This window comes from Panthera leo, chromosome A3 (assembly GCF_018350215.1).
Source record: "Panthera leo isolate Ple1 chromosome A3, P.leo_Ple1_pat1.1, whole genome shotgun sequence".
Lineage (NCBI taxonomy): Eukaryota > Metazoa > Chordata > Mammalia > Carnivora > Felidae > Panthera > Panthera leo.
Genome location: NC_056681.1, coordinates 12,321,355 through 12,347,549, shown reverse-complemented (window position 1 = coordinate 12,347,549; position 26,195 = coordinate 12,321,355). Strand labels below are relative to the sequence as shown.

General features: G+C 43.6%; 1 protein-coding gene, 1 long non-coding RNA gene and 3 other non-coding genes across 6 annotated transcripts in view; 4 read left to right on the top strand and 1 right to left on the bottom strand.

Annotated features, from left to right (window-relative positions):
* Positions 1-22,499, bottom strand: part of ZNFX1 (zinc finger NFX1-type containing 1) — a 26,565-nt gene extending 4,066 nt beyond the window's left edge. The window contains exons 1-13 of the mRNA XM_042930714.1: positions 21,946-22,499; positions 19,897-20,011; positions 15,299-17,104; positions 10,128-10,259; positions 8,554-8,702; positions 7,774-7,923; positions 6,585-6,699; positions 5,043-5,293; positions 3,456-3,595; positions 2,275-2,429; positions 1,761-1,906; positions 843-953; positions 69-164 (exon numbers count right to left, since the gene is read on the bottom strand). Coding sequence (XP_042786648.1) covers positions 69-164; positions 843-953; positions 1,761-1,906; positions 2,275-2,429; positions 3,456-3,595; positions 5,043-5,293; positions 6,585-6,699; positions 7,774-7,923; positions 8,554-8,702; positions 10,128-10,259; positions 15,299-17,104; positions 19,897-19,957 — 3,312 coding nt within the window. The 5' untranslated portion in view covers positions 19,958-20,011; positions 21,946-22,499. The remainder of the gene's footprint in view (positions 1-68; positions 165-842; positions 954-1,760; positions 1,907-2,274; positions 2,430-3,455; positions 3,596-5,042; positions 5,294-6,584; positions 6,700-7,773; positions 7,924-8,553; positions 8,703-10,127; positions 10,260-15,298; positions 17,105-19,896; positions 20,012-21,945) is intronic.
* On the top strand, positions 22,462-26,195 carry LOC122215444. Of its 2 annotated transcripts, XR_006200380.1 has the most exons (6): positions 22,462-22,780; positions 23,118-23,229; positions 24,082-24,149; positions 24,887-24,941; positions 25,395-25,473; positions 25,951-26,195. It is a non-coding gene; the product is annotated as an uncharacterized LOC122215444 (long non-coding RNA). The 2 variants fall into 2 exon arrangements; XR_006200381.1 differs by lacking the exon at positions 24,082-24,149 and having other exon boundaries at positions 22,465-22,780.
* LOC122216762 lies at positions 22,954-23,044 on the top strand. Its single transcript, XR_006201104.1, has one exon. It is a non-coding gene; the product is annotated as a small nucleolar SNORD12/SNORD106 (small nucleolar RNA).
* On the top strand, positions 24,723-24,813 carry LOC122216763. Its single transcript, XR_006201105.1, has one exon. It is a non-coding gene; the product is annotated as a small nucleolar SNORD12/SNORD106 (small nucleolar RNA).
* LOC122216764 lies at positions 25,173-25,266 on the top strand. Its single transcript, XR_006201106.1, has one exon. It is a non-coding gene; the product is annotated as a small nucleolar SNORD12/SNORD106 (small nucleolar RNA).

Sequence of the window (26,195 nt, the reverse complement as noted above, 5' to 3'; positions counted from 1 at the left end):
CATCCTAAGGTAATACAGCCTCCTTGGTTGTTGATACATCACAGAAAGATCAAATAGGACAGACTCACCTTTATCTTCTCATATTTGAGAACAGAGGGATGATTCTCCAGATCCTGGTAAATGTAGGGGGTCAAAAGCCGGGCAATTTCAGGGCGCATGCGGTGCTGAAATAAGACATATAGGTCATGAGAAACATGGGCAGAAAGAGGGTGCCTGGCTGGCTCAAGTTGGTATAGTGTGTGACTCTTGATCTCAGGGTTGTGAGTTCAAGCCTCACATAGGGTGTAGAGCCTACTTAAAAAAGAAAAGAAAGAAACATGGGCAGAGAATAAAGGGACAGTTTTCTAAAGACTAGGTTGCTGGTGGAAAATCTGGAGGTAATGTGAAAGAATAAGGAGAAAAGAGCAGACTGTAAACAGCTCTTTCATCCAACACAAACTCAGCTCATCCTGTGGTATTTTAAAACAGAAAAGAAAAAAAGTCTAACAGTCATTGAATTACTAAGCCAGTTTTATTTTTTATTTAAAAAAAAATTTTTTTTAATGTTTTTATTTATTTTTGAAGGAGAAAGAGAGCATGAGTGGGGGAGGAGCAGAGAGGGGGATACAGAATCCGAAGCAGGCTCCAGGGTCTGAGCTGGCAGCACAGAGCCCAATGCGGGGTTCAAACTCATGAACTGAAATCATGACCTGAGCCGAAGTCGGACGCTTAACCAACTGAGCCATCCAGATGCCCCTAAGCCAGTTTTATTTTTATGAGACCTTTCTTGCTGGCAGCTGGTAGGCTCCCAGGAAACTTCTCCTGAACATGTGGTAGGTAATAAGAGAGGTCCAGCTTCTTACCTGGTAATTTAGACGGACGAAGGGAATGTTTACTTTCACCAGTCGTTCAAAGAGGGACACCTCAAGGTTGAAATTCTTGGCTAGATCATACACATTGGCGCTGGGACGCAGCTGAGAAAACAAACATGTTTGAGGACTCTCTACTGACTTATTTTATCCATCCAATCATATACTCACTTAACCACCAACCTACCCATCAAATGTTTTTCAAGTGCCTTCTATATGCCAGGCACTGCTCTAGGTACTGACAGGCTAAGGATAAAGAGTGACAAGGACATGAAGGCAAGAAATAAGGGTGATGTGATGGAGTGCCCAGGAGTGGTGGTTCCTTAAATAGGCCTCCCTAAAGAGTGACACCTGAGTTGATGCCAGCATGGAGGAAGCTGCCTATCATTTGAAAAGCAAGGTATGAGGGAGCAGGAAGGAGGGCAGGTGGTGGGAACACAGTGAGCAAATGATGGTGATATGAGAAGTCAGAGAAGCAGGCTCAACCTGAGAATATCTGCCTCTCTAGGCTACTTTAAGAAGCTTGATTTTTGTATTAAGTCAATGGGAAACCACCGGAGGGTTTTAAGCTATAGAGTGTCATGATCTGACTTACTTTTTTAAAAAAATTCACTTTGGCCCCTTTACAAAGAATAGATTAGAGGACGGCAAAAATCAAAGTAGGGGAACAAGAAGGAGGCCGTTTTAATAGTCCACTTGAAAGGTCATTATGAAATGAATGATACTATCTCTCAAATATACCCGATATCTAAGAGCACCTGCTCTTAGATTGAATGTGGGAGGTGAGGGAAAGAATCACAGAGAGCTACTACTAAGTTTGAGGACTGGTGAAGCAGAGAGGCCAGGGTCTTCTGTCTGAGTGCAACCCTCCAAGAGCCCTCTCTCTTCATCTTCCAGGGGCACCTGCCCTACCTGCTGGTGGTCCCCAATCAGAATGAGGTGCTGGCAAGCTTTGCTCAATGTAGCAATGGTGTGGGCCTCAAGGACTTCAGCAGCCTCTTCCACAATGACAATCCGAGGCTCTACCTTCTGCAGGATCTGACGGTATTTGGCAGCACCTGGAGTCAAGAGAGAAGAGGCTCCTCTAAGCTGATGCACTGGAGGCTGGAATCTGAGTCTGTGATAACTGAGTCCTCACATCCACCCAGGGCTGTGGTGGCCACTGAATGAGAGAATAAGTGCTAATGAGTGGTCTCCAGACCACCAACACCCATGTTGGTCATTGTCAGGTTATCGAATGCAGCAGGGACAAGTGGGTGCATTTCATCATGAGTTCCCTAAACATAACTCACTTTCAATAGCTTTTCATGGCCTTTCCTTCTAACCTCCTAAAGAAGCTTCTCTTTACCTATCCTAGATAATCTGATAAGAGCTTGGCACCAGGAGTGAATGGCTGGATCTGGTAAACTTCCCCATGCTTTCTCACCTGTGGTTGTCATTCCTACAACCTGGGCATCTTTCAGGATGTGCAGGTCTTCCTGGAGCCTCAGCTCGGCCATTCTCTCTGCTGACGTGCGGTACTGGCGCTCATAGTTGAGGATCTTTCGGCGGGTGTCGGCCTGGTACATCTGTAGCCACAGCCTGGAGAATGTGAAGAACCAGAGAAAGAAGATGTGTGCTCTTTAAGATGGTGGAGGAACCCCTGCGGTGTGTATGAGGTGGAACCGAGACCCTTGAGGAGCGTACGGGCCACAGAGGGAGAGGAAGGAGAGACCTAGGTTTGCAGGGAACCAAGATTCCAAAATGCCCAACAAAAAGAAGTACAGAGATGTACATAGGTGGCTAGGAGCTAAGGAGGAGAGTAGAATAAAGAATACGGGTTAATTATTGAGAAGAGAGTTAAGGGACTTCAAAAGCTTCAAGAATTTCTCACAAATTCTCCTTGGCACATCTCTGAGTCCCCTTCCCTAATTCTCCAGTCTCGTTTTACAAGTAAAGCAGATCATGTCACTACTCTGCTACAGAATGTTCCAAGAGCTTTTCGGTACTTTTTGAAAAGTGGCTTTTGATAATCCCGGCTCCTCACCTTTGCCCCATGAGTCCCTGCAGTTAGGCCCCTCCCACCTCTCTGACCTCACTTTCCATTTCTCTGAGCCACAGCTATGCTGGCTGCCTTCTTTCAATTTCTCAAATAGACATACTCCTTTCCACGTCAAGGCCTTTATGTACGTGGTCCCCATAATTTCATCTGCTCCCCATTCCCTGCTGGTCTTGTTAATGTCTACTAATCCTTCACATCTTGCCTTGTCACTTTCCTGGATACCTCAGACCAGCTCAAATCCCATGTTCATATTCTTAGCACTCATTGTTCTTTTATTTCTTAGTGGTTATGCCCATTTGTTAACTTTTTATTTGTGGAATTAACTAATTTGTCTCCCTGGATAAACTCTAAGCTCCATTTAAAGGTAGAGCCAAGTGTCTATTTTATCCCATGTCTGCACCCCTAGCACTCAGTACACTGGGGGTATGCAACCAATCATTAGTTAACACTGTTGGAGGTTGGGGTGGAGGGATGGGGGGTTATGTTGCAGGAACAGAAAAGGAACCCTTTGGGGTAATCACGTGCACTGGTTGGGGGTTGGGGGGAGGAGCCAATGGGCATAATACCTATAGAGCTGCCAGCGAGAATTCAGGTCCAGCTGCCAAACATCTTGGATTTCACTGGCCTCAGCCTCAGTCATGGTGTTGAGTTTGCGAAGTTCAACCTTCACTTTCTTTTTCATTTTCTTTTTCTGGCTGCGCTGAGTCTGTGGACATCATTAACAGCCAGGGTTACCGTCTGAGCAGAAATTGGCTCAGTTCTAAGACCAAAGTCGAGACCAGAGCACATTAAAAAGGTGCTGCCACCTCGGAAGAACTTCCTTGAATGTCTCAAACTCTTCCAACACATATCCATTGCGAAGTGGCTAAATGGGGGCTCTGGATCCAGTCTGCCTGGGTTCAAAGCCCCATCTACCTCTAGAGTAAGTTACTTAACTTTTATGTACCTCAGCATTGCCTGCTACAAAATGAGGAATAATAACAATACATCTTTGCAGGGTTGCTGACTTGACTAAAGGAATAAAAACATGAAAGCACTTAGAATAGTACTGACACTTGTTATCACTGAATGTCCTTTGACCACATTCTATTTCTCATTCCTAAAACATGTCATGAAAAGTAGTACAGGTAGGTCTTTCTTGTTAAACGCTGTACAGGGCCTGCTAAGATGGTCTTAATGCCATCATATCGAGACAGTACCTTTCACAAGAGGGTGAAAGGCACCATTTAGGAGAAAGTGCTCTCCCCTGGCTCTGTCACTAAGGACTGGCATGAAAGATGGATGTCACAATGTTATGAACCTCCCCTTACTTCCAAACCAAACCAATCAACTCCCCCTGAGGCCACGTGGCAGAGAGATGCCCAACCCATAATTCCAAGTATTAGGATCAGATCTGAACTAGAAGATCAAGTTAAAAGCTAGCAGACCAGGGAAAACTGCATCCAAAGTTGACTTTGAAAGTCTCTTAAATCATGAGTTTAGAAAATGTTATTTTGAGTATCCAGTACTCTACCGTCATAGTAATGAATGGTAAATTTGGAGGACCACTTGGTTCTACCAAAGGAATGACCAGAGAGAAAGTCTGGGCATTCACATTATTCTGGCGTTAAGAGAAATATCAAATTCCAGGGTGAATAAAGGATGAGTACTCCCTCCAGCCTGTAAGGCTTGCTTCATTCTGCTTTACTTGAATTCTCTAAAATCTTAATGTATTTTTCATAGATTCATTCGTACTTGAGAAGATAATATCCATGAAAGCATCAAGCACGGAGACTGTAAGTGTTTGATCTGACCCATACGTGGTGCATTTTTCTGAAAGTTCAAGAGAAGCCATTTGGCCACCTGCTTCCTGTTTTTCTAAGTGGGAATTTCTTGCCAGCACCCCTCTGAAGGGTCATAATTTTTATACTCTTGAGAACTGGACCCATCTTATACTACAGTTAGGTTGTAAAACAGGTAAATTAACTGTGAGGACAAGGTGAATACGCTGCTCTAACAGAAATGGGTGAAAATAAGGGGCTGCAGTTCTAGTCAGAACAGATGTTCTCAGGCCTGTTTCAGGAGAGTTTAACCCCCACCATCTGGCAGTAATAACTGAACTCCCATTTCCCATTCTGTCAGGGCTTCCAGAGGCCGTGAGGAAGTGAGCTTACCTCCCACTCTCCTCCAGTTTGCTCCTGACCAGCTGTTGTCCCGGGGCCATAGTTGTCGAGCCTCATGGCCAGAAGCACTTTAGCCAACTCCTGGACTGCCCCATTCTCTTCCTTCTTCCGCCGACGAAGTCTAACCACCTCTTCCTCCTCAATCACCCGGTCTGCTTGAATTAGGTCAGCCTCCTCGGCAATCTCAATCAGCGAACCCTCCTCTTCTCCTTCTTCTTCCTCCTCCTCCCCTTCTGCCTGGGCTAAGAGGAAAGCAGGCAAGACAGGGGTGAAACTCTTGAAGCCAAAGAATGGAAGGGGACACTTATAAGAACTTAGATGTATGAAAACATTCTCAAGGGGTTTAAGTGGTTACTTCTAGCAGGGGAAACTGGGAGAAATGAGTGTTAGGGGAGGGAGACTTAGGTTTCCTTATATACTTTTTTGTTATATTTTTAAATATCATATAAACATATCCCTTTTTAAGAAAAGTTTCACTTATGTCAAATACACAAAGGAAGATATATGATGTAAACAGGCAATTTAAAGGATAATAAAAATACATAAAATGAACATCCAGGGTTGTCTCAGTGGCTCAGTTGGTTAAGCACCCGACTTTGGTTCAGGTCATGATCTTGCAGTTTGTGGGTTTGAGCCCTGTGTTGGGCGCTGTGCTGACAGCTCAGAACCTGGAGCCTGCTTCAGATTCTGTGTCTCCTTCTCTCTGCCCCCACTCCCGCCCCCGCTCATGCCCTCTCTCTAAAATAAAAACATTAAGAAAAAAAAAAAATGAACAACTAGGTACGTCCCACCCAATTTAAGGAGATATTCCCCAATTTCTTGAAGACACTTGTGGGCCTGTCTAACCTGAATTTTGTATTGCTCATTCCCTTCCCTAGCTTTTTGAAATAACCTTACTATATACATAATGCATACACATCTCTAAACAACACATCATCTAATTTTGGCTTTTTTTTTTCATTTCTTGAGCTCTACATAAATGGAATATTATAATGTATTTTCCTACACCTTGCTTTTTCATTCAGCCTGTTTTTGAGATTCATATGTTGCCATATATGCTGTAATTCATTCCTTTTCACTGTTGTACAGTATTTCATGATCTGAATGGACAGTAACTGATCCATGTGCTGTACAAATATTGATGAATATTTGAGTTTTCTATTTTTCTATTATTTGAAAGTGGTGTACCAATTAATATCCCCACTAGCAGTGTATCATAGTTCCTACTGCTCCACCTTCTTGTCAATATAGCAAACTTGAAAATTTTTGGCAATCCGATGTGTAACAGCATCTCATTGTGGTTTTATTAGCTCTTTTCTAATGAGTACTTTCCATATGTTTATTGACCATTACAATTTCCTATTTTGTGATGTGCTTGTTAAGTGTCTTTTATTTACTTTACTATCAAGCTATTGTCTTTCTCTAATTGATTACAGCTCTTTATATATTCTAGGTATTACTTTCAAGTTTTAGTCTCCGGTCTTTACCACGTTCGACCTTAAGATGTGATTCTTGGTAGACATGCACTCTTACCTGTATTTTCAGGTCCTGCTGGAGCAACACTTTGGGTGAAGGAACCGACACCCAGGCCCAGCCACTCCAGCATCATGGAATGCTTCCAGCCCTGGAAGCAAATCCATTCACTATCCTGAGGAAGGAATTAATTATCAGTCATGAGAATTCCATGACAACCAGTGTAAAGGAAAGGTTTCTGAGAAGGATCAAAAGTAGTTCTCTTAAATTTCAGAGGATGCAAGCTGGCAACCCTTGGGCAACAGGATCATTAAATACGACTTGTAGAGAATTTTAAAAATAAAAATTTCTGCTCTTGACAAAATCAGGATCTATGGCAGCAATGAGCCTGCATCTGAGATGGCAACAAATGGCTAAGAGTGGGTTGCTACCATTTCTTTTCCAGTCTGCCAAGTCCTCTCTACTTTCCAATGTCTCACACCCAGCTTGCTTTAGTCATTTATAGATTGACTGACTGACCCCTTCAGGCTTCTGGGTAACCCTAGAAATCACCAACTCAATGATAACAGAGCTACCATTTCAATGGGTTCCTGGCCAACCACTTTACAGGAATTGTGTCAGTTACTACTTAGAACATCCTTTGAACGCAGGCATTATTACCCATTTGACTGTTGAGTGACTGTTGAGAGACTGTTGACTGTTGAGGATCATACTGGCCATGGCACACAGTCTATGTGACCTCAGGTCACTAAGGTCACTAAGCCTGACATCCAGGCTCTCTATATGGGCTGGGTTGCCTTATGATTTTGCTTTATAGAACAATCTCTTATAGCACACTAATTAAGTGGTTTATAAATACTAACTTGTTTATCCAAATAATAGTCCTATACCAATTACATTGATCTATTACAAACTGCCATTTCTGCAAGTCAAATTTACAAACATTAGCAATTTCATATGGTTCAACTTAATGTTATTATTATCCCCACTCTATAAAACAGGAAGCAGGCACAGAACAATTAAGTAACTTGCCAAGTGCAAAATCAGAATTCACATCCAGCATGCTGACTCCAGAGTCTTGCTCCTGACTAGTATACTCAGCCACCTCTCCTCCTGAAAAAGGACTTCTCACATTATGGCAGCGTCAGATTATCCTAACAGCTAATGCTTCGCATTGTTGCTTCTGCTAGAGACTGCCTCCAAGTACTGAGGCAAGAGAAATGCTTACAGCCCCCAGGATGACCCCTACCTGTACTGGTCCATTCATCAGGCTTTTCCAATGTTGGGGGGAGATGTACTTCTCCAGGTGCTGTTCCCGTAGTACACCACGCATGGTACACTCCAGGGTCTGGGCCCCTTCATGCAGCTCTTGCTCTGACTCCTTCATTTGTGTCACAATCTGCCAAAAACAGAGGGAAAGAAATGATAAGCAAGTGAGATCATCCCCTAAACTCAGTTTCTGCCATGAGGAAAAACAAAGCTAAAACAGGAACAGCAAGAAGAGAGAAGAAATAAATAGACCAGTCAAAAAAGTCTTAATTTAAATAATCTTAAAACTGAAGGGTTACTATCTAAAATGTCTAACAGACTCCTACCAACCAGTAAGAAAAAGGAACAAATAACACAACAGAAAAACAGGCTAAGGATACTGTTGTGGAGACTACTTCTCTTTTTCTTGGTAATAGGGACTCAGAGTTTTGCTTGGGTACACTGCTGCCCAGCTAGAAGATGACATTACGCTGGCCAATGGGCTGTAAATAGGGCTGTTGGTGGTTTGCGGGGGGGAGTAGCCTTAAAAGGTCCTGGCAGGGGCTGGGAGGGGTGGTATGCTCCTTTCTGTCCTTTTTCCATCTTGATTTTGAGGGCAAAGGTCACACCATGGGATTAACAGATGGAATGCTGGAAGGAACCTGAGTCCTTCACCACTTTGTGGAGCACCTATTTCCTCTGGACTGCCTACCCAGAAAGCCACTGCTACCTAGTCTATTTCTACCATGAACTATCTCAGATATCCAAAGCTGGGACTCACACTCATGTAGGCCCTTCGGAGGTGCATGGGGAGGTTGCGACGGAATTCCCGCTTGTTCCTCAGCTCCCTCAGGGTGAACTGCTTCAGGATTTCACTGTTGCTCCTTCCACCTACCCGCACGATGCTGGTCTTTTGACACTTGTAGATGCCTATGGAGCAAAGTGGAGCATAGCAGAGGTGAGAGGAGCTACGCTGGATCCCCTCAGGTGAGAGCTGTATGTGTTTCGGATGTTATCTCAGCTGGTTCCTTAGGGGACAAACTGGTACCTACAGGAATCCACCCTATTAATGACCAAAAAGGCCTCAGAGATGATATGACCTGCAGAGCAGTAAAATGTGTACTTAAGAACATAGGCTTTATTTTTTTGAGAGAGTGAGTGAGAGCAAGCTGGGGAGAGGGACAGAAGGAGAGAGAAAGAATCTCAAGCAGGCCTCACATTCAGCACGGAGCCCAATGCAGGGCTCGATCTCACAACCGTGAGACCATGACCTGAGCTGAAATCAAGAGCTCAACCAATGGAACCACCCAGGCACCCCAGAACATAGGCTTTAGAATCAGATATCTGGGAACCCAAACCTTGACTTCACCACTATTGCTATGTAAACTGGGGCAAGTTTCTAAACTTGAGGCTTCAGTTCTTCATCTGTGATTTGAAAGTAAGCACTTAGTAAATGTTCTCTGTTATTCACTCTACAGGTATTTACCAACTGGTCACTATGTGCCAGGCATGTGCTAGGTTCTTAAGATATAGCAGGTAAAGCACAGACTCTATTCCTAATTTGTTCTCAGGTCTCACATTCTGGCACAGAAGATACACGTTAAACAATTTCTCATAATAGCAATAAGTACAGTAAGTACTGTAAGTACATGATGCTGTAAATATATAAGAGGGCAACTTACCTAGTTTGGGTGGGGTAATCTAATATTTAAACTGAGACTCCAAGAATAAAAAATATTTAATCTGGGTGAAAGGAAGATATGAAAAATAATGTTCAAGGAAAAGGAAAAACATATATTTATTCCTTCATTAATACAATTAGTATTTTTTTGAGTGCTAGAATCCATAAATATAGCAAGAAAGAGGACCAACCCACACAGTGTTTATGGTCTAGGGTAGAAACTCATACAATAAATTGTTACATTTGTATTAAGTCTCTGAAGAAAAAATACAAAAGGAGGCTTAACTTTGTCTGGGGGCAACTGGAAAAATACACGTGAAGAGAGATTTAAGGGGAGATCTAAAGAATGAGTTGGAGTCAACCAGGCTAGATGATAGATGAAGTCAAGATGCAAAGAGAAAAAGTGTCTTCTAGGGATGGGGGAACAGCATGGCCCAAGGGAGAAGCTGGAGGAATTCAAGGAACTGCAGACAATCAGTGTTGTTGGAGTTAGGAAGAACAAGGGAAGAGGAAGGAGATAAGGTTCAGAGTTGGCTGGAGCAGACCAGACAGAGCCTGCAGGTCATGGATAGGACTACGGGCTTAGTTCAAATAGCAATAAAATTTAAGCTACCGAAGTTGGTGATGGTTCAACTATAAATGTCTTGATAGAGAACAATTTTGCCTAGAATTACCTTCCAGAAACTGGTCCAAAGCATGATTAGTATAACATACAACCAAGATGGGGAATTTCTGGACGCTAATTTGCCAGACAGGCTCATTGGTTAGAAGTGCCTGAACGATTTTTAGACCAACGTAGGTTTTGCCTAAAAAAGAAAGAAAAAGGAGAGTTAAAAAAAAAATAAAGACTTTCTAGAAGGAGTAATTAATTACTTACAGCAAATTATTATTAAAAAAAATTTGAAGTCATACACTGAGATGGTTTAAAAACCCAAGAAGCACAAATGAGTATTTTACGAAAAGTGTCCCTGCTCTTCTCCCAGTCATCCAGTTCCTCTCTGGGAAGCAAACCAGTATTACCAGTTTCTCGTGTAACTTTCCAGAGTTAGTCATTCTATGCAAATGCAAACAAAAAATGAATATAGTCTTTCTCTAGCCTTCCCTTTTTTTTTCAATGCAAATAGCTGCAGACTATTTTCACTACTCTACATCTTGCTTTTTCACCTAATGTACCTTGGAGATAGCTATCAGCACATAAAAAGAATCCCTTCTGTTTTTTGCAGCTTTAAGATATTTTTTCACAACTGTAAGGTATTTTTTAGCCAGTTGTTTACTGGCTACTTGCTAACTTCATGTAGCAAATTATTTAGAAATGCTTTCAATATACCAGAGACTTGCCTTTGTGAAAGGAGGGAAAAACTCAGCGAAATCAACATTCAAGTTAGAGTTATGGGCTCATTAGTAAATGGCCAATAATTAATTAATTATGTCTACAAATAGCTAAATCCTTACACTGTGTCAGGCTGAGAAGTTAGCCACTGTTTTCAAAAAATCAAAGGTGAGTGAGGTAGCAATACAAGAAAATCAAAGATTTCAGTATAGCAAGATAAACAACAACAATTTCTTCCTTCCTTTTTTCCTTTCGTTTGGGCTTTTTTTTTTTTTTTTTTAAATGAAGTAGGCTCCACACCCAACATGGGATTTGAACTCACGACCCTGAGAGCAAGAATCTTGTGCTCCACAGGGGTGCCTGGATGGCTTAGTCACCTTTTTCCCCTTCAAGTAAGTATTGAGTGCCTAACAGGTGTCAGGCACTGGGTTAGATGCAAGAAATACCATAGTGAGCATAACAACTATGGTTCTTATTTTCCTGGAACTTACAGACTTGTAGAAGAGAAAGATAATTAATCACAGAAACAAATGTAAAATCATAAATGTGGGAAATGAGAAATACCCAATACCAAAAAACCCATATAATTGGGATTCCGGCCTAGTCAGAGGTTAGAAGAGACTTCTCCGGGGAAGTGAAAACTGAGTTAAGAGTGGGCAAGAAGGAACAGGGATAGGGTTGGGAGGTTTCTGCCATATTCCAGGCTAAGGCTTGACTTCAGCAGGAGACGGGAGATAAATAGGCAGACAGGGGAGAAGTTTCAGAGGTAACATTGACTGGAACTTGATAATGGTTTGGCTAGGGTGGGGAACAGAAAAGGAAAATTAGGTTTCTAGTTGCAGGACTGGATGGATAAGGATACCTCAGAAGGAAAAGAAAATCTTTATGATTTAATATTTACTTTGTCTCCTTCCTTCCCCTTAGAATAGATACTTTTTGGGATTCCCACCTCAAAAAGGACCCCCTTTACTACTTCCCCCTCATATTCACCAGCTCTTCCCTAGTAACCATTTATGTGTGTGGCTTAAGCTAGCCTGAAATTATTACTACACTTGGAACTAATGAGTCCTAATTCAAGTGATAACATTAAGGGAAATTAACTGCAACATGTAGATTTTGAATATACAAAAAGCTCCTCCAAAGCAGTAAGAAGTCATTCAAAAAGAACCCAATCCACAGAAGTAGTAATATAAATAGCCAATAAACTGACAAAAGGATATTTAATTTCATTCTTTAAAAAAAAAAAATTATTATTTTTTTTTTTTTTAAGAGAGAAAGAGCAAGAGACTGACTGCGAGCGGGTCAGAGGGGCAGAGGGAGAGAGAAAGAATCTTAAGCAGGGCTTAAGGAGCTTGATGCAGGGCTCGATCACACGACCCTGGGATCATGACCTGAGCTGAAATGAAGAACTGGATGCTTAGAGCGCCTGGGTGGCTCAGTTGGTTATGTAACTGACTTCGGCTCAGATCATGGTCTCACGGTTCATGAGTTTGAACCCCACGCTGGGCTCTGCGCTGACAGCTCAGAGCCTGGAGCCTGCAGCCCGCTTTGGATTCTGTGTCTCCCTCACTCTGTCTCTCTCAAAAGTAAATAAACGTTAAAAAGAAGAAAAAATGTTGGATGCTCAACTGACTGAGCCACCCAGGTGCCCTTTTAATCTCATTCTTTTTTTTTTTTTTTTTTAATTTTTTTTTTAACATTTATTTATTTTTGAGACAGAGAGAGACAGAGCATGAACAGGGGAGGGGCAGAGAGAGAGGGAGACAAAGAATCTGAAACAGGCTCCAGGCTCTGAGCTGTCAGCACAGAGCCCGACGCAGGGCTCGAACTCACGGACCGTGAGATCATGACCTGAGCCGAAGTCTGATGCTTAACCGACCAAGCCACCCAGGCGCCCCTTAATCTCATTCTTAATGAAAAAAATACAAATTAACCACCGTGATATACATTTCCAGGGAGTGATTTGGCAATATCTATTAAAATTACACAATTATATATTCTTTGATCAGGTTAGGAAATTTCTCTTCTGCATATGTTTTGTTTGTATATGAAACGATTCACAAACAAGGCTATTCACTGAAATACTGTTTGTACTAATAAATCTTTCCACACGGGACTGGTTAAAGACATTTTTCCACTGTATGGAATATTATGCAATCATAAACAAGAGTTACTACTTATGTACCAATATGAAAGGAACACCAAGATATTTTCTAAATGGACCAAGCAACATGTACAAGATGATTTCTAGTGTAATGGGTTAAAAAAAAAAGTAAGGGGTGGGGTGCCTGGCTAGCTTAGTCAGTGGAGCACACAACTCCTGGTCTTGGGGTTGTGGGTTCAAACAAGCCCATGTTGGGTAGAGAGATTACTTAAAAATAAAATCTTAAAAAAAACAACAACAAAAAAACAAACAAAAAGAAGGGTGCCTGGGTGGCTCAGATGGTTAAGTGTCTGACTTCAACTCAGGTCATGATCTCACAGTTCCTGAGTTCAAGCCCCACATTGGGTTCTCTGCTGTCAGCACAGAGCTCACTTCAGATCCTCTGTCCCTCGCTCTTCCCTGCCCTCCCCCGTTCTCTGTCAAAATAAACTTTAAAAAATTTACAATAAATAAATAGAAAGAAAGAAAATCATAAAGTACAATAAATATATTCAATTCAAGCATTTGCTTGAATATTTATAGAATACCTCTGGAAGGATCAACAGGAAGATAACATTGTTTTAGGGAAAGGAACTGAGTGGAATGGTGGGAAGAGAGATTTAAAAAAATTTTTTGAACCATTTTTACTAAAACATAAAAAATAATGGTTCAAAATTTTTAACCTCACAGATCAGCAAAACCTGCTGATCAGCAAAAAACATTGAGGTAACACACAACAATACTGGAGAAGATATAAGGAAATGGGAACACTAGTTCATTCTTGGTGAGAGTGTAAACTGGTACATCTTTTTTCTTTTTTAAGCCTTGAAAGCATCTCTTTAATTATGCATATTTTTCCATTATACAGGTGTTTCTTATCAGAAAAAAGTTTCCATTCAGTTACATAACTTTTTTTTTTTTTAACGTTTATTTATTTTTGAGAGTGAGCCAGCAAATGGAGAAGAGGCAGAGAGAAAGGGAGACAGAATCTGAAGGAGGCTGTAGGCTCTGAGCAGTCAGCACAGAGCCCGACGCTGGGCTCGAACTCACAAACGTTAGATCCTGACCTGAGCCAAAGTCGGAAGCTTAATAACTGAGCCACTCAGGTGCCCCAGGTTATATAACTTTTTATTGTGAGTTGCTATTACTTTATCAGTGTTTTTTATTTTTCTAAAGATTTTAAGTAAACTCTACACCCAAGATGGGGCTCGAACTCAGAACCCTGAAATCAAGGGTCACATGCTCTACTGACTGAGCCAGCCAGTCAATAGCCCTATTAGTGTTTTTTTAAAGACCTCTTTCCAGGGTTTTTTTGTTTTTTGTTTTTTTGCATGTGTGTGTATCCTTTATGGAGGATAATTTAGCAGTACACACTATAACTATTAATGTGAATTCCCACTTTAGGAAATAATAAGAATACCTAAAGATAAACACATACCAGATACATAGATATATAGATGATGGACACTTACCAAAGCACTCTATGTAATGACAAAACAAACAAACAGACAAACAAAAAACATCATGGTACACTCACTCCTTACAGTGAATGCAGGCATAGTAAAAAGAGTGAGACACATTTCTAAATGTGACTGGAGTGTAATGAATGTGTTATAAAAATAACTGACCATTTATGTTATTGAAAGAAAACAAAAAGTATGAGTGCATGTATGTAAACATAAGAATACAGACACAGAGATAGATCAATGGTCACCTTTGAGAACATCTGGAAAGATGCACATCAAACAACAGCAATTATCACCACAAAGTAGGATTAGAGTGGCATGTGGGGATGAGGGTGCAGAGAGGCATATTTCCGTGAGAAGTATGGTGTAGTAGTTACAAGAGGCAGGACTCTATAGAGTCAGTGCCTGAGTTCAAGTCCTAGGTCTATCACTTACCACCTTTACGAACTTCAACATATTATTCAACCTCTTTGTCTTAGTTTTTCATCTGTAAGATAGAACGGTTTCTACTTCACAGAGCTGTGTGAGGATGCAATCAGTAGATACAACACTACTAGCAAGTAGTAAAATGCTACTTGGCACACAGTGCTAATATTATGTATTTGATATTATTTAATTTAAAGTAATATAAAATTAAATAAAAATTAACATAGCCTCTGATGAAGCAAAGGTCATGCATCTTCCTAAATTTGACGCCTCAGCAGTCTTCTCTAACCTAGTGACTTTTATTACCATGCATACCAATGGCTGCCCACTGGAAAATCACCATGAACAGCTACTTTGTAAGTAGGTTTGATGCCCATTTCAGGAGAATGTTTCTAATCAAGACACTCAAGAAACCTAGAGACAAGCCTCCCTTGCCTATCTCATAGGGAAGAGGTCACGTGATCTGAAAAATTCTCTTACCTGTTCCAGGAGGTCCTTGAATAATAGCCAGTTCCCTTGTGAGAGCAAACTGCAAGGCTTCCATTTGGGAGTCATCCAGCTTCAGGGCTTCTTTTGAGGGCCACTGGCTAGGGTCTAAGACATTCACTCTGGGATATCTTAAGCCTTCGGCATTCCTCAGAGAATCCTCAGTGGCTGAGGGATTCTTCATTAAGGGAGTGAAATCATATCTGCCCCCCATTAGCAAGTACCTTGGCTCCCTCACGTAAGAGTCACATTCCACAATGTTCCTCTGGAAGGGGACATCCTCCTCCTGGACCTCCTGAAGTCCTTCCAGGACATGCCTATAGGCCTCGAAGTATGCAGTTGTCTCCACCATAAGGAAAGAGTCAGAGGGCTGGACCTCCGCTAGCAGCTGTTGGCTCTGCTCATTGAAAGAGAGCTGGACAATTCCTCGGCAGAGATCTTCCTGCTCCCGATTAGACACGGTGGCAAAAAGAAATGTTTCAAAGTTGTCCTTGGACATGCACACCAAAGATCCATAGAGCAACCGCTTGGAATTCTGCCAGCGAACAAACTTTAGTGGTTTTGTGTCAAACTGCACCTTGTAGACAATGCCTGACGAGGAACACACGGGGGTGATAATCCTGGTATCAAAGTAGATTCGAATGTCATCAAATTTTCTCTTCCTGAGGCCTTGGTCTTCAAAGCTTTGGAGAAGTTCCAAAATGCCTTCACGTAGGGGTCTGACAAAATCTTCTCTCAGGAGTCGGAAGTGGGTATCCAGATAGATAGCAGTGCTGTCGTATTTTCCGGTAATGATGTTGGGACGAAGGAATGGCCTCTCATCCAAGTGCACTTCATTGTAAGTAGGGTAAATGGGCATGGTCCTGTAGCTCTCAACATGGTCCTCTGCCTCAGGCTGCACTAGAGTGTAGGTATCCACTCTTAAAGTGCCCTCTCGCCTCTTTTCCTGCAGATGTTCGATGATGGTCTGCACCTTTTCCAGGTTCTTCTCTGTCTCCTCTTCTATGTCAACCCCAGAGGCTCTCAAAGCGTTAAGAGAAGCTGGCAGGAGGGAAATGAGCATGGAAGTTTCCTGCACAGAGCTGGCGGGGAAGACACTTACAAGGTCCTGGAGGAGAGAGATGATGTTGCTAATGTGTTCCGGATACTGGTTTCGAATGTCAGGGATGGGTTCAGTGACCATTCCTACCACGTAAGTTGGTAGGCAGACTTTGAGGAATTTGGAGTTCTTCAGTATGCCCAGGACATGGAGAACACTCTGGCGGTCCATTTTGGAACTGCAAGCCTTCCTAAGAACCTGGCAGATGAGCTCAAGGAAGTTGGATTTCATAAAAGAATGAGACAGGAGCTCTTTCAGCCCTAAACTTGTGGCAAGAGTGATGACCACCTCAGAAGGGTCTTTCTGCAGAAGACTTTCTAGGAACTTGTAGCCCAGTTTCTTCACTTGCTGTGGCTGTTCTGCAGGTTTCTGGTGTGGGGTTCGCCACTGCTGGAAGTTTTCATCGGACCATGGTGGTCTGTGGTTCCTTCCCTCCTGGTTGCCATTTCTCCGCCGAGCATCATTTTCCTGACGTCTTTGGCCTCTAGGTTCATCACTAGTGCGCCCCTCATGGTTTCTCCTTCCCTGATGTGGATTCCTGCCCATAGCCCCAAACCTTTCTTCTCTTTGCCGTACAGGAACAGCATGGTTGGTGGCCCTAGGCTGCCTTCCAGGCTGGTTAGCTCCTCCTCTGAGAGCATTCACTGGTGAGTTATTGGCCTGATTTCTAGCTCTTGGTGGTAATTCTCCATCCACAGGCCCTAAACGCAATGGGAATACTGGGTAAGCACAAAAGTCAAGGTACAAGGAAATCTAACAGAACAACAAGGGACATACTCTCATTTTCCAAAACAACAAAGGAACTTAGTAGGTTTTCTTTGCAGAGAAAAAAGACTTCCTATGAAATCATGTAATAAATGTAAAATAGATTACTGTGGTTGCAGCACATACTATGAAAACATTGTTTTTTCAAAGGGTGCAAAAGGGAAAAAGAATAAACATTTGTTGGGGCGCCTGGCTGGCTCAGTCAGAAGAGCATGCAACTCTTGACCTTGGGGTTGTGAGTTCAAGCCTCACGGTGGGTATAGAGATTACTTAAATACATAAACTTTAAAAAAAAAAAAAAAGAAACATTTGTTGAGTGCCTAATCCGTGTTAGAGGATAAATACTTGCAGTATCTCATTTAATCCTCATGAGCTGAGATTATTTCAGAGGGTCAAAAAGATCAGCTCATTGCTTCTGAGTCTTCTGCCAGTACCAAATAATAGCCAAAGCATGAATTTCAGAGCAAAACAGTCCTGATTCAAATCTTGTCCTTGCCACTTCCTCACTGTATAACCTTGAACAAGTCAAATACTTTCTTTAAGTCTAAGTATCTATGTAGGTGTAAAGACTAAACGTTTGTAAGATGCTTAATAGTATACCCAACATGTAAAAAGTTCTCATTAATGTTATTACTAGTAGCACTAGTAATACTTTTCCACTGGGAATACTCTATTGATTTCCAGGCCACTGGATCTGCCACTAAACAATTATGTTACAGGCAAGACAGGCATCAAGTGGGATAAAATTACAGGAGAAATGCTTCTTGAAATTTGTTCAGCATCAGATGGCAAGGGGGAAGGTGGGGTTTCCTTTACCAAGATGTTTTTGAGCTAGTTAATACATTGAGAATGAAACTGAAAAAGGAAACTCAAATTTGTTTTAGGAAACTGAAAAATGAAACTCAAGTTTTTCTCCTTTCTGAAGCACAAGTTCATCCACATAGTATTATTTACTACCAGCCCTCAGATAAGAAGTTGTTGGGGGAAGGAGAAGATATACCAAGTCCACACATGAAAGCTAACATCACCCTGTGGATGAAGCTGAACTTGTCTTCCTTAATTTGCCACACCTTTCAGAAGTAAATTTGGCCAAATTAACCAAAAGCCCACTGTCTTTCACTTTCGTTTCCTATAAAATTGATGGAGCTGACCCAACTTGGCAGAATTACTTGGAGCTTTTAAATACAAACAAAATAAGATTGTGTACAATGATGTGAGAATAAAAATGTTATGAATGCACATCATATTCAAGATGACTGTACCATTTCATGACATTAGATGCTAAATCTATTTATGTGCACTTTTCCTTGTTTTGTACTTTGCAGAGAAAATTTTGAGGTGACAACATAAAGGAACATTTGGCAAAATATAAACCCTATATTACTGAAGTCTAAATTTTATAAGTGTTACCTTATTTACTTTTCAAACTCTCAAAATATCAAAAGAAAGTCCTTCTAATATTTCAATCTGACCCAAAGACTTGATGGTTTTGAAGAATTAAAATTGGTATTGTTTCTCATTCTTTGAATAGTCACACAGCTCATAGAATAAAATTCTACAGTTCTTCCTATTTATTCTACAGCTAAAACTCAGATGACATGTTGCAAACTTAGGGAAAAACAGGAATCCATTTGGTTTTGTTTGAAAGTTCTAAGCAAATAGAAAAATCATAGCAGTAATGTTTTTCGAATGAGCTTTACTTTGGTGACTAGGATTCTAGACATATGCCATTAAATTAAATACATATCCATTAGCCATGTATGGTTATTAAGAATCTTAGACATGGTTAGCCTGAATTAAGATGTGTAACTTTGAACACTGAATACCAAAAATAGGGTAAACATCGCATTAAAGTTTCTTTATACTGATAACACCTTAAAATGATAATATCTGAGGAGCGCCTGGCTGGCTCAGTCAGAAGAACAGGTGACTCTTGATGTCGGGGAGGGGGGTGGGGGGGTGTCATCAGTTAGAGTCCCACCTTGGGTGTAGAAATTACTTAAAAATAAAATCTTTAAAAAAATGATAATGTTTGAGTATTTAGGGAAGTAAAAATACTGAAATTATTAAAGTACTTGACAATAAAATGTTTGTATTCAGTTACTACAATAAATGACATTATTTGGATATACTCATTCAAACACATGTTAAACAAATTACTATTAAATTTTTAAAATGGATTTCATGTGTTTCTTTTTGCTTTTTTAAAAATGTTTATTTATTTATGTTTGAGAGAGCAATAGCATGAGTAGGGAAGGGGCAGAGAGAGAGGGAGACAGAGACTCCCAAGCAGGCTCCGTGATGTCAGTCAGCACAAGGCCAGATGCGGGGCTTGAACTCACAAACCACAGGATCACGATCCAAGCCAAAACCAAGAGATGGGACACTTAACCAACTGAGCTACCCAGGCACCCCCATCTTTTTACTTTTTTAAATGATGCTACTAGAAAATGAAAAATTACATTTCTGGCTTGCATTATGTTTCTTTTGGGTAGTACTGCTCTAAAAATTATTTCCAATTCAGACACCTTATCGCTGTCTTTGTTAATGTGAACTATACCCATTCATCAGCTCTTAAGAAAAGGAGAGGGTTGTCTATTTTTCAGTCATTCATGCTGTGGCTAAGGGATAAGCCATTCTTTACTTGAGAGAGGCTGTTAGTCTTAGGCAGGTCTGCTCATTCACAGGAATTCCATTTCCTTCCCATTAAGTAGAAAATCTTGCTCACCTCTGTGGTTAGTATAGGGATTTCTTGGCCTGGCCTCTAAACAAGGTCTTCTGTCCTCCATGTCTGAGTTACCTGAATTCCTCCACGCTCACGTTATTTTCGGTTATCTGGAAATCTGCACAGATTGAGAGAGATCAAGGCCCTTGAAACACAGCAGCTGGCAGAAAAATACCCAAAACAGCATCAAGCCAATCCTCCTGCTTCTACATCTTAACGATTTGTAAACTAAGAGTTAAACACAGATTTAATCGCAGGCACAAGTGTTCAACTCTGTGAATGCCCAGTATGATATAAAATGTTAAATTCACCATTTAGGTGATTTCAAATTCCTCCCTCCCTTTTATCCTTGCACTTCGTTGGGGCAGAGGGAGTGTCATCAATTCCCATTCAGAACTACTGTTTGGTTTATGTCTTTAGCCAAGTTACTTAATCGGTTGCTAGGTTTCATTTTCCTCTCCCACGAAGCAGACAAATATTGTTGCCAGGGAAGAAAGAAGTACATTTTTGTTAATCCAAAAACCATGTATTCACCATGCCATCCCACAGTTATGTTATACAGAACTCTATAGCTTACAGTATTCTACAGTCTGTAAATAATTAGTGAGCAGTTATCCCTTATCCTATCGTTTGGAATGCAGCCAAACCGATTAAGCCCTCTGTTCTACTGAATCAAAGAGAAAAAACTACATATTTCAATAACCAGAGGCTTAGCGTCTACAGAATGCTGTTTCCCCAGGACCAGCTAGAAATCTGCAGTTTCTTCCTTCTCCTTTCTTCTTAAAGATTTTTGACAGTGACCCTGTAAGAGGAAGAGGAAGCCCCTTTAAGGGAACTTCTCAATGCAACTCATACATATCATATGAGCTGAGGCTAGGGAACGAGTGGGTGACTCAGAGTCCCCAGCAAAGGGATTTTTGAGACTGTCCCTGTAACTGACTTTTAAAATATTCATAGTTGGAAACTGTGAATAGATTTGGCATTATATGAGGAGTAGCTTTTATCCTCTTCAGAAAAAGGAGTCCTTTTCCTTCCTGCCGGGAATATTTTGGGTGAATCTCTTCTCTCATCTTATCAAACCCAGCTCTCAAGTGCATTCAGTATTTTGGGTGTGTGTGTGTGTGTGTTTTAATTAAAAAAAAAAATTCGAGGAGAAAATGCCTTCTCCTCTGGTTGAAAAATACTAAAATAGAAACTCAAATTTTCTGAAAAGCGGTAAAAGAAATGGAAAAAAAAGAAAAAGGGAGGAGCAGAGAGAACAGGAAATGCTATGGAAAAAAGCAGACTAAAGTGAGTTTCTTTGGGAATCAAGGCCTAAAAGGGCAGGAAGAAGAAAATCAGTGATGGTCAAGGTGGTAGAGGGGTCATATCAGAGAAGGGTAATGGGGGGGGTAGGAGGGGGGATGGAAGAGGCTGAAACCAGAGGCCGGAGGTGGGTTATCGGGGGGGGGGGGGGGGGGGGGGGGGGGGGGGGGGGAGGGTGTTCTCCAGGGTCCCGAGAGGATAGAAGGAGGGACGGAAGTGTCACCGGCAACCAGGAGCCCAGGAGTTTCTGATGGAGATATTATGGGGTCGGGGGGGGGGGGGGGGGGCAGGACCGGGAAGTGGCTAGGCTGGGGCAGAAATGGCAGGGAGGTAGGGGGGCTTCAACAAGGTCTGGCTGAGCCCCGCTGGGGGGGGGGGGAGGCCGGTGTTGGAAATGGGGATCAGGAACCCAGGTGCTGAGGGTGAAGGAGGCGGTGGCAGGGGAGGACACAGGAAGACGAAGGGGGCGGCCGGGGCAGAAAAGGAGGGCAGACACGGGGGTGGGAGGCGGAACTAGCTGATGGGGCCGGAGGCAGAGGTGGCGACGGGGGCGCCGAGGGGCGCACGTGGGGCTCTGAGGCGGGTGATGGGGCGGCGGGGATGCTGAGGCAGGTACGGGGCACTGGGGGCTGAGGCGGGCGCCGGGGCTCGTGGCGGCAGATGTAGTGGCGGGGCGGCGCGGGCGCCGGGGCTCGCGGCGGGCAGAAGCAGGTTCGGGGCCGGGGCGCGGGACTGGAGGTCACTCACCCGGCTCCGGCGCTTCTTCTCGCAGCCACCGCCGCCGCCTCGGCTGGTGCTCGGACTCCGGCCCAGGCTGGTCCGCGGCCCCGCCCGGCGCCGCGCACTTTCGGTTTCCTTTCCCCCCGCAGACACTGGGCGGGGCGAGGGGCCGAGAGAAGAGGAGGAGGAAGAGGGGAAACAGTGGCGTTGAGCGGGGGGGGGAGGGAGGAGGAGGAGGAGGAAGGGAAGGAGGAAGAGGAGGAGGAGGAGGGGACCTCTGGGCTGCGAACGAGGGGGCCGGGCCCTGATGCTCTGCCGGCGCCTCCGCCCTCAGGCCCGGCAGGGGCGGGTGGACGGACTGGTGTCGCCTCAGCTCCCCACGGCGGCGGGGCCGGCGGGCTCGGGCGGGCGCGGCTGAGGGGAGGGGACTGAGGAGGGCGGGTTAACAGCGCCCAGGGCCGTCGCAGGCCTGAGCCCGCCCCGGAGGAGGGGGAACCCGCCGGGTGGCTTGGTGCGTGTGAAGCGCGACATGGCGGCGAGGCCGAGGAGCCCTTGTGGCCCGGAGTGTACCGGGAAGGGGGCGGGGCTAGGGCGGCCTTGACAACCATAAGATAGCCTTCGCCCCGGCGACTCCGAGACTACATTTCCCAGAGAGCCCCGCGTGGCGCGGGAGGGAACGGGAAGTGCCACCGGCACAGTGCGCAGGCGCGAGAGCCTCCTCTGGTTATATAAGAGAGGTCTAGGGCGTTTCTCGCTCCTTTGCGTCTTTGGCCCTGGTTCTTCCATCTCGTGTTGGGTCGTACCTCATCCGACCCATCCGATGAAGTCTGGGCCCGGAAACTCGGGTTTGCTACTGTGTGTGGTGAGTGGAGATCCTGTTGTTTTCTCTTCGAGATCTCTGTTCCTCCTTTTCCCTCTTTGCTGTCGCCCCTGCCCGGTCTCTCTCTACTCACCTTAAATGGGCCTTAAGGCTTTGAGGAGACGAGTTTAAACTGGGAAAAATCCGCGCCTGCCTGCGGACCTGAGGAGTCCTTGGCTGGTGTAAATGATGACTTCGCTTTTTTCCCCATCAGATCGACAATGGTGATGTCTTTGAACACTTGCCAGTTAGTTCTGATACACCAGCCTCACGAGGCCCGGCCATGTTCTTTTCCAACCGTGGGAAGGATGGCGATTGATGCCCCTTTTTTGGTTCGCAGGTTAGCGCGATCAGAGGGTACCGAATGGATCTTGGAGGAGGGAGGCACTCGCTGCTGGGCCTCCAAGAGACCCCCACGTAGACGTCTCCAGCCTTCGGTCTCCTGACTTGGGGTAAGCATAGGTCTCCTGGCCTATTGTAGGAAATGCGTGCTGTGGGGAGCCTTTTCACCTGCTAAGCAGACTTGGGGGGAAAGAAATGAAGATCTTAATTTTTGACAGCGTGAGTGGGGGAGGAGCAACAGAGAAAACAGGATCTGGAGCGGGCTCGGCGCCCATTGCAGTGAGCCCCATGCGGGACTGGAACTCGCGAACTGAGTCGTGACCTGAGCCAAAGTAGGATGCTCAATGGACTGAGCCACCCAGGTGCCTCTCTCTGTCTTCGTTAATGTTTATTTTGAGAGAGCATTCCCTGAGTGCAGAGCCAGATGAGCGACTTGATCTCATGAATTGTAAGATCATGGCCTGAGCAGAAATCAGGAGTTAAGAGGCTCAACTGACTGAGCCACCCAGACAATCCGACCTTAAATGATCTCTTTAAGGTGAATAGATGCTAATTTTTTAAGGCTTATTTTGAGAGTACGTGGGAGCGGAGGTGAGACCAAGAGAGAGGGAGAAAGAGAATCCTGACTGAGCCACCCCGGGGCCCCTAGCTCATTGTTAAATGCCTTAGTGCTCCTGAAAGCACGTTTTTGGGTCCCATTTCTTCACATGTGATGTGGGTTTTTTGGTTTTTGTTTTTGTGATACACCGTTGTGTGCACTTAAATTTCCAAGTGGATGGATGACACGAGCATGGGGCAGCCCTGGTGCGGTGGAGGCCGAGGCTGTGTGTGCTGGTGGTAAAAGAGTTCAGAACAAGGGAGATGGAATACACTGCAAGGGAGAGACTGGCAGGAGGCGGTGCGGGGGTGGGGTGTAGTTACGAGAGACTTGAAAATTCTAAGTCTCTACACCCTTTGTGTAGCTTGGATTCCCGACTCCAAGATCGAGTCACATGCTCCACCAACCCAGCCAGCCAGATGGATGCCCCACGTAAGGATTTTTTTTTTATTTTTAATTTTTTTTTTTAATTTTTTTTTTTAACGTTTTATTTATTTTTGAGACAGAGAGAGACAGAGCATGAACGGGGGAGGGGCAGAGAGAGAGGGAGACACAGAATCTGAAACAGGCTCCAGGCTCTGAGCTGTCAGCACAGAGCCCGACGCGGGGCCCGAACTCACGGACCGCGAGATCGTGACCTGAGCCGAAGTCGGACGCTTAACCGACTGAGCCACCCAGGCGCCCCAGGATTTTTTTTTTATTTTTAAAGAAAAGCGAAGTGTGTTGACCTAGACGCTCAAGCTAATCTTGCACTGTGTACCCTTTAAATTCACTTGAGTCCAGGAATGACCTCTTAAGGGCAGGACTTAACTGGGGGGACAGATTTTTCTTAAAACTTGCAGTCCCAGAGTGTTTCTGTAAGTACACCCTCAGAAAGCAGGGGTGTCTTAGTTGTTACTGCCAACAGAATACAGGTGTGCTCAAACGTTGAGTATGCAGGTGTTAGAAGTAGATCAAGCAAATATTCCTTGTTCAGTCCTTTTTCTGCGAGAACAAGAGCTCCCTACTGGCATATATGATGACTGAACTTTTTTCCCCAACAGATCGACCATGTTGATCTAACTTTTCTAAGCCAGTTTTTGTCTGATATGCCAGTTGGAGCAGCTCCTCTATTCCCCACACCCTTGGGCATCTAGCTGATTGGGACCTCCTGTTTTTTTTCATCTCAGATTTACTGTTGGCAGAAAGCAGGCTTCCAAGTGGACCAGGAGTGGGAAGGGCTTGGTAAGTGATGTCCACGTGGCTGAGTAGACACAGGATCTGGAGAAGGGAGAGGTAGTAACTGCTTTTCTTTTAAATTGTAAGTGATCTCTACACCCAGCATGCAGCTCAAACTCAGGACACTGAAATCAAGAGTTGCATACGCTTCCGACTGAGCCATCCAGGCACCCTGCTTTCACTTTAATTTTAAATGTGGGGATTGTCCTCCTCATGTTCTGTTCTAACTCAAATTTGGCCATTGCAGCTGATGACCTAACTTTTTTCCCCATCAGATCGACCCTGTTGATCTAACTGAACCATTAGCCAGTGTTTTGTCTGATGCTTTGGCCCCAGAGAGAACTTCTATCTCTATCCTTCTATGTGGGTTTTGTTTTTAGTGGGGTTTGAGCTTGCTCTGCTTTTTTCCTCCCAGGAATTGGGTCCTTTATCTTGGTTTTATCTGCTAATTTCTTACAGGTCCGCAGCCCTGTGAGGCACAGGGCAGTAAGTCGATTGATGTAGACTGATCTGCTTGTTTCAGTCTGTCCCATAACAGGTGAGGTTTCTGCAAATGGCATTATTTGTCAGTCCCCTTGTAAGATGGTTAAATGTGCTTCCTCCCCTCCCCCCAATAGTGGTGTTGCATTTGCCCGCTAGGGAATAATCTAGGAACCCATTTCCCAAGTGGGTGTATAAAACAGGAGGGGAGAATTGAGGAAGACTGTTAACCTATTGGTACTGCTAGGTCTTGGAAGAAGGGAAAAAATGAAGTTAATTCTGTCTGTCTTGGCAGAAAATACAAAAAAGCAGGAAGCTGCAGGTCATGTTTCAATTGGGATTCTTTTTTGTAAGAAAATCCTTGCTACATGGACCTCCTCTTGAACATGGCAGCCTGCTTCTAGAATGTTTGGTACTTATTTGTACATCTACCTAGTTCCTGAAGTCTTAACCAGATGTCTCATATCCTAAACAAGGAGCATTGTATATCAGAATTACATGTCAGTATTGCTGATTGTAATCTTTTTTTTTTAAGGACTTTCTCAACTGGAGTTTGAATACAAGCCTCGAAAAAGATTGGCCTTGACCTTGTGCTTTTCTGAGAAAGGATAATTAATAGTTCTGGATGAATCAGTCTCACAAGGCTTTTGTGTAACCTGAAGACTGTCTAGGGGCCTGTGTGCATTTTGAGGAATAAAGAATTATTGTTGAACTGTGGTAAAATTTCTAACTTGTATCTTCCCAATCTGGAGTAAGAAAATAAAATTCTTCAAATAAAAA